The 7,500-nt window shown below is 37.3% G+C and overlaps 1 protein-coding gene across 1 annotated transcript in view; it reads left to right on the top strand.

Annotated features, from left to right (window-relative positions):
* Positions 1-7,494, top strand: part of LOC113759044 (protein TSS-like) — a 10,150-nt gene extending 2,656 nt beyond the window's left edge. Inside the window, exons 6-14 of the mRNA XM_027301672.1 lie at positions 1-27; positions 102-203; positions 297-401; positions 1,388-1,521; positions 3,180-3,363; positions 4,179-4,310; positions 4,390-4,502; positions 4,951-5,023; positions 5,126-7,494. The exon at positions 1-27 is cut by the window's left edge and continues 66 nt beyond it. Of these exons, the coding sequence (XP_027157473.1) occupies positions 1-27; positions 102-203; positions 297-401; positions 1,388-1,521; positions 3,180-3,363; positions 4,179-4,310; positions 4,390-4,502; positions 4,951-5,023; positions 5,126-7,300 (3,045 nt within the window). The 3' untranslated portion in view covers positions 7,301-7,494. The remainder of the gene's footprint in view (positions 28-101; positions 204-296; positions 402-1,387; positions 1,522-3,179; positions 3,364-4,178; positions 4,311-4,389; positions 4,503-4,950; positions 5,024-5,125) is intronic.
* Positions 7,495-7,500: the final 6 nt, after the last annotated feature.

The following is a 7,500-nucleotide window of genomic DNA, read 5'->3' as shown; positions in this document are numbered from 1 at the left end:
ATTATAAGCATGATACCTGTATACAAGGTATAAAACTCCACAACTCAAGTGAAAAGTTGATTTGACTAATCTTTCATTACACCATTTAAGTTTCCCTACAGCATGTTGCGTGTTCATCAGCTGATGGGCGTACTTTGTTAGAATCATCAAAAACATCCTTGGATAAAGGCAAACTGGAGGATGCTGTTAATTATGGAACTAAGGTAACGTGAACTTCCATCTCCCTTGCAACTCAATGATTTATTTTGACTTGATTGAATTTTTGACAATACTAATCTCAATTCTCTACTCTGCAGGCACTCTCCAGATTTGTATCAGTTTGTGGACCTTACCATAGAATGACAGCTGGAGCATATAGTCTTCTTGCCGTGGTTCTCTACCATACCGGAGATTTTAATCAGGTACTATGTAATACTGGAACCCGTGATCTATTGGCAAATCCTTTTGATGGATACAGAGTGCAGCTTACACTTAAACATCAAGAAGAAACTATTAACAGGAAATATGGAGCATGTCATTCCTTGCCGCAACTGTCCTGAATTAGATTAATTGGTTTATTGGGCTGGTCAACAAAGAATAAGCTGGACATTTTACTTTTAATGTTTGTGTTTAATAAACAATAAGATGAATATGTGCTTGTATGAGATCAAGCAAGAAACCGAACATGTATCCTTATCACTAGAAAAGGTGACACCAGTGTTCTCCACTGGTAATAAGTTTCATGGCAAGTATCTTAAGTTAGTCATTCCAAGAAAAAGAAGAGAGAAATCTTTAGACAATGTTAAGGTTACCCCCAATTCCTTCATGTATTTCTTCTTCAACAAATTTCAGTTGTCAGATCCCAAACTCTAGAAACCATTGCACATTTTTAATGGAATATCTATTAGAATGAGACTTGCTGTAGTCTTTCACTTGCTGTAGTAAAGATAAATTGGAGGAAATACATACCATATTTACGCTTTTTATGTTGCTTGTCACTCAGAGGCATGTAAAAAATTGGTTCTCATTTTTTTCGGTTGTCGGAGATCTTTGGTGCCTTTGATTATCTTATGATATTTTAAGCTTGAGCGTTTCAAACAAAGTAGAAAATATAATGATGCAGAAATCCTTATCTATCTAAATATCTGCAGAAGAACCACCTGAGTTGCACAATTAGGGCCACCATGGTATTGATGTAAAGTTTCAATGACACATTTCTATGTTCAACCTAGCTTTTGACATCTTAAAACATAAATGCATGGCTTCTACTAAATATATTTCTGATTTAACTAGTGTGATGTAAAACCTCGTGGGACTGTCAAAGCACTTCTCTCTACTTATGATGCTATCAATCACCTACTACCATTCTAACTCTGTTGTTGTCTTTTACCATTTTTCAACCATTCAGGCTACAATATACCAGCAAAAAGCTTTGGATATAAATGAGAGGGAGCTTGGACTTGATCACCCAGATACAATGAAAAGTTATGGAGACTTGGCTGTTTTTTACTATCGGCTCCAGCATACAGAGTTGGCCTTAAAGTAGGTCAAATACATATAATATTTGAAAGCTTTTCCTAGATGGATTCTTATTGAAATGTTGATTGTTTTTTGTTGCTTTTGGTGCCTAATTATAAAACAATTGCTTATACTAAGGTACAGTGCTTAATCTGCAGCTATTTCATGTAACTTGTCCCTTAAAGAGGAAATCCAGGAACCCTTTCACTTCATCATATTCACCAACTAAATCTTGAATGATTTCAAATTTTGCTGGAAAGTAGAGTCGTTTTCTCTAGATTTTTCTTTGCTGGAAAGTAGAGTTGTGAATAGGAACGTATTATGGACAAAAACTTACAAATGATGAGGATTGGATGCGGAATCAATTAACTTTGTCAAGAATTTAAGTGTGTTATTACAAACTAAACTTTTTTTTTTCCCTTTCTCTAATACATGGAAAAGTTTTTTTTAAATGTATCAACAGTGTGAAATTTCTTTATTACTGAAAATTCTGTTAGGTAGCCTGCATGGTACCTCTTGTTTCTTAAGGACTGACCACAAATTTGTTCTGGTCGTTCGAAGTATATTATGCTCTTAGTCCTGCTATGGAAAACATAGAACAATTTCAGTTGTATGGTGATGTGAATGTCATATTGCACCAATAATTGCATCTCCTGTTCTCATAGTTTCTTTTGCTTCAATCTGACCATTAACTTCCTTATTATTAAGCATTTAATTGCAAGTTGATTTGTGCGAAACTGCATTCTGCATTTTACCATTAATCCATGCTGATAGTTCTGCATAGCATGTTATGCGTATGCATTATATTCTGATCTCCTCTTAAACATAGTCCAGTCTCCAATTGTTTATGATTCTTTGCTTAAAGCTCCTCAAAATTTAACTACTTCGAACTGTTATTAAGTTGTGGCTCTAGAAGATTATTTGTTTTATGCATGGTTTCTGATTGTTTCTGTAAGATGCTGTATTTGATTGCCATCTTTGCCGTGAGTTCGTTACAGTCATGAAAACTAGTCAAATTCATAATCATATTTTCAATACCAAGCTATCATCCATTTTGCTTTAAAACCTTATCTAGTTGGCAATGACTATAGTATAAATAAGCTGCAACCATTTGGGCCTGTAAGAAAGTTCAACTTTTGCTAATCTTTTGTCCACTGACTCATCTGTGTGAGTTTGAAAAAGAATGTTCAGTAAAAGAGTTATGCATGAGCTATTGTTTTAAAATAAGTTCGTGACTAAATAGAATATTCTTAACAGGATTCATTCCCTATGGAAGTGATGATAGCAGTTAATTTAGTTTCTTAATTCTTGGTTGACAGTATCTAAGAAGAGCAGGTATGCAAACTCAGTTTAAATGGACGCCGTAAGAAGCACAAAGACTGTTTATGTCTTTCTGGTTTCTTTTTTACTTTCATCTGTTTATTTTTGTCTGGCATATTTTCTGTTGATTTCCTGGCTGATTGGAAGACTTACATTTTCTAAATCCGAAGTGAAATTTGTTTACTTTTATTACAAATAGGTGCGAAAGAGTTCCTTGAGCATTTAGATAGAGTAATACCAAGTCTTGGACAAGGCAAATCATGGTGCTAAGGACTATCTCTGAGTCTTGAAATGTTGAAGCACAGATGTTTTCATGATCATTTGTTTTTTCATTGGCTAATATTTTCTCTGTTTGCTTATAGGTATGTCAATCGCGCATTGTATCTCTTGCATCTAACTTGTGGACCATCTCATCCAAATACGGCTGCGACTTACATTAACATTGCAATGATGGAAGAAGGTTTGGGCAATGTCCATGTTGCTCTGAGGTACCTCCACGAGGCTCTTAAATGCAATCAAAGACTTCTTGGAGCTGATCATATCCAGGTCTTCTCTCTCTCTCTCTCTCTCTTATCTCTGTCTCTCTTCATGCACACACACACACACATATATATCAATATACATGTATACATATTCACATACATATGTATATATGCATCAATATGTATATATATTGTAAATTATATGTATTTTATATATGTATTGAAAAGTTCAAGACCCAAAAATCAAGAGCTACTGATTCATCCTACTAAGGGAGGCGTAAGGAAGGGGACACACCATAAAGTACTGAATTTAGCTGCAAAGGTTACAAGACCCTTTTCTGCTATATTCCAGCAGATGTCTTGCTAATGTCTAGAAGAATCGTACTTAGTGCACATAGTAATGGTTGTTAGGAAAATTACCACAGATTTGAAATTTGTTCAGTAAAAAGTATAATGAAATCTTAACCTTCTCTCCCACTTGAATGACTGCTCTCATGGACGCATGCATGTGTCCATGAAAAACACCTGATATGATCTCATGAAAGAGTTGATCAAACTATCTGGGGTTAATTCGGTGCTGTGAATTTCCACTTGTGTTGCATCTCCGTCTATTATTATCATTACTGTCAATTTGTAGTTGTGAATGTTGGTTGGTTTTGGAAATGTTGTTCATGTATATCTACACAAACTAATTTTCTGTATATCCCATTTTAGAAAATTAGCAGGCATCTCTTTGCAGAAATTTAAACTAGGGCTTTCCTCCAACAAAATAGCACTGTTTTTTCTGTCTTCTTTACTCTGCCTTATGTTTGTGCATTGAGTATGATTGATGCTAACTTGCCTCGAGCATGTTAAAACTGACATTTGTGGCTTTTTCAGACTGCAGCCAGCTATCATGCTATAGCAATTGCTTTCTCTTTGATGGAAGCATATTCATTGAGTGTTCAGCATGAACAAACCACTCTTCAAATACTGCAGGCAAAACTTGGGCCAGATGATCTTCGTACACAGGTGATACAAATTATCTTTCAACAAAGCTTAAATAGCTTTCAGTTGATTACTATTTCAATCTTATCAGATGTTTCTTCAGGATGCGGCTGCATGGCTTGAATATTTTGAGTCAAAGGCCCTGGAGCAGCAAGAAGCAGCGCGGAATGGTACCCCAAAACCAGATGCCTCTATTTCTAGCAAAGGACATTTAAGGTGATATTCTGTTTATTATTTTCATTCCCATTTTGCATTTTCTATCCTGGGAGAAGATACTTAAATTGGAATCATCTCTTGTAATGGGGGTTAATGGAAACACTTGAACCTTGAGTGCCTCAAATTCATGGATTTTATAGGGTGTTTGCTCAATCAAAAACCTGTTTGTCATGCTCAAGCTCTATATAGGACTTGGTAAACCTTCACTACATACACTTAGACTAGCCAAACATAAAGAGCCGACCTCAAACTGGTTTAAAACTAAATAATCCCATTATACTAGCCAACATAAAGAGCTGACTTCAAGCTGGTTTTAAACTAAATAATCGCATTCTGGTACCATAATTTGCATAGCGAATAAAAAAGAATTAAATTGTGAAAATTGCTGTTACTGCATTTTGGATTCTATATATCATGATTACATAGTTCCACTTTTTCGTTGTATTAGTGTGTCAGATTTGCTGGATTACATAATGCCGGATGAAGTAAGGGATGCCCAAAAGAAACAAGCTCGTGCAAAGGTCAAAATCTTTAGTAATTCTTTGATTCTTACATGTACTTTTAAGTTACTAATCTTCTTTGTATGCTGCTATATTCTGATGAATATCATAATTATGACACAGGTTAAAAGCAAACTAGGACAAAATGGGGAGGCTGTTGAAGATAAATATAACAAGGATGAATTGCTATCACCAGCTCATTCTGTGGTGGAGAATTCCAGTGATAAAGAGAACAAATCTGAGCTGCTATTTATGGAAACCATTGACAAGACCCATGATTTACTTCCAGCAGAGCAAACAATATTAAATGAACATGATGATCTTGTGCAGGATAATAGATCTGAAGAAGGATGGCAAGAAGCTTTACCTAAGGGTCGCTCATCGATGGGCCAAAAGCCTCCTGGCTCAAGGAGGCCCAACCTCGCAAAACTGCACACCAACTTAATGAACACTTCTCAGGTATCCAAATTCCGTGGTAAAAGCACCACTTTCTCATCTCCAAGGACATCATCTAATGAGTCTGCTGCTGCTTCCACACTTACTCCTGCTCCAAAGAAGTTTGGGAAGAGTGCTAGCTTCAGTCCAAAGTCAATCAATCCTGCAATTTCAAGTGGTGGTGTAGAAAAATCAGCTAACCCAAAATCAGCCCCGGCGAGCCCTGCTTCTACTGATCCAGTGAGTAAGGCTGATCAAACCATAAGTTCGGTCAGTATTCAGACAGCTGGAAAACATTTTTCCTACAAAGAAGTTGCTTTAGCTCCACCTGGTACAATAGTGAAGGCAGTGACTGAAAAGTTTCCAAATGAAAGTTCTGCAGAAGCAAGTCTTCCCATAAGGAAGGAGACAGGCGTGGCATCTAAAAGTGAAGTGGTAGAAAGGAATAATGGGGAGGAAAGACAAGTGAACAGTCCCATCGAAGAGAAATCAACAGTGGATCTTGATGGGCAAATGGATGAAGATTCCAACAGCAAAGAACAGATAGAAGAGATAGCTACTACCTTAGTAAAATCTTTAGAACGAGATGAAACTGAAGATTCTAAAGGAAAGGGATCTGAAGTCACTGAGGGTAAGCAAGAAAGGAGTATTGTTGAAAGCAAGGAAGGAGAAGCCGGGCAAGGTTTTGTTTTGGAAGGTGAGAATTCTAGTTCTTCTGAAAAGTCAGAACTTGGCACTTCGAAAGTGGAAGTGTCTGAAAGACCAGGTTGCAAATGTAAGGAAGCGTCGTCTGAGAATGAACCTATCTCTACTTCAGCAGAAAAAACCACCCCGCTGTCACAAAAACATGAATTTAACCCAAAAGACGAAGTAGAAGCTATACAGGAGAAGCTTTCTACTGCAAATGAAGCAAACGAAGATAAAGAAATTGCAAGTTCATTGCCAAATGAAGGAGTAAAACAAGGGGATTGTGAGACTGGAAAAGGAACAAGCAAGAAACTTTCTGCAGCTGCTCCTCCATTTAATCCATCATCAGTTCCGGTTTTTGGCTCAGTTCCAGTGCAAAGCTTTAAAGAGCTTGGAGGATTATTGCCCCCTCCTGTAAATATTCCACCACTGGTTCCAGTTAGTCCAGCTCATAGATCATCACATCAGTCAGCAACTGCAAGAGTTCCATATGGTCCCCGACTCTCAGGTGGCTATACTGGATCAAGAAATCGGGTACCACGTAATAAAACTGTTTACCACAGTGATGAACATAATGGGGATGCAAGTCATTTCAGCCTGCCACGAATAATGAACCCACATGCGTCTGAGTTTGTCCCTGGCCAGCCATGGGTTCCAAATGGTTATCCAATTGCTCCAAATGGTTATATAGTTTATTCAAATTGTACTGCTGTATCACCAAATGCTTATTCTATACCCCAAAATGGTGTACTAGTTTCACCAAATGGCTCTTCAGCACCTTCGCATGTTTTTCCTGCAACTCAAAATGGGTTACCAGTACCAGTAGAATCTGTAGAAACTCGTTCAGTTGCAGAACATGTTGAAGGTCAGAATGAAGTAGGATCAGATGGATGTAATGAGGAGTCCTCCATGAACTTGACAGTTGAAAGCTCAATAGTCAAGAAAGCTGAAGAGAATCAATCTGACGATGGTGAAAAACCATGTGATGATGAGTCTGGAGTTGCCGAAAAGTCATGTACAGATCCTGAAAAAAAGAGCACAGATACGGCAACCCAAATTCCTGAGATTGTTGCTGCAAAAGAAAGCTGTGGTAGCATTCTGGTGGAGAAGACTAAAACTAAATGTTGGGGAGATTATAGTGATGGTGAAACTGAGATTGTTGAGATCAAAAGTTGAGAAAGTCTTAAGTTCTGATGGGCTATAACTTTTTGATAGAACTGAACGGTCATAGTGCCAAGTTGTTGGACATGCAACAATGCCAAGAGCAATAAGCGAGACTTGGTAGTGAAAGTCCAGGAGTTCTGTAGCTAAGATTCTATCTTGTGGGAAGGGCCAATATAGCTGATGAGGTACCAAATATGAGTTTGACTGAATGA

This window comes from Coffea eugenioides, unplaced genomic scaffold (assembly GCF_003713205.1).
Source record: "Coffea eugenioides isolate CCC68of unplaced genomic scaffold, Ceug_1.0 ScVebR1_884;HRSCAF=1638, whole genome shotgun sequence".
Lineage (NCBI taxonomy): Eukaryota > Viridiplantae > Streptophyta > Magnoliopsida > Gentianales > Rubiaceae > Coffea > Coffea eugenioides.
This window is presented reverse-complemented; position numbering and strand designations above follow the sequence as displayed.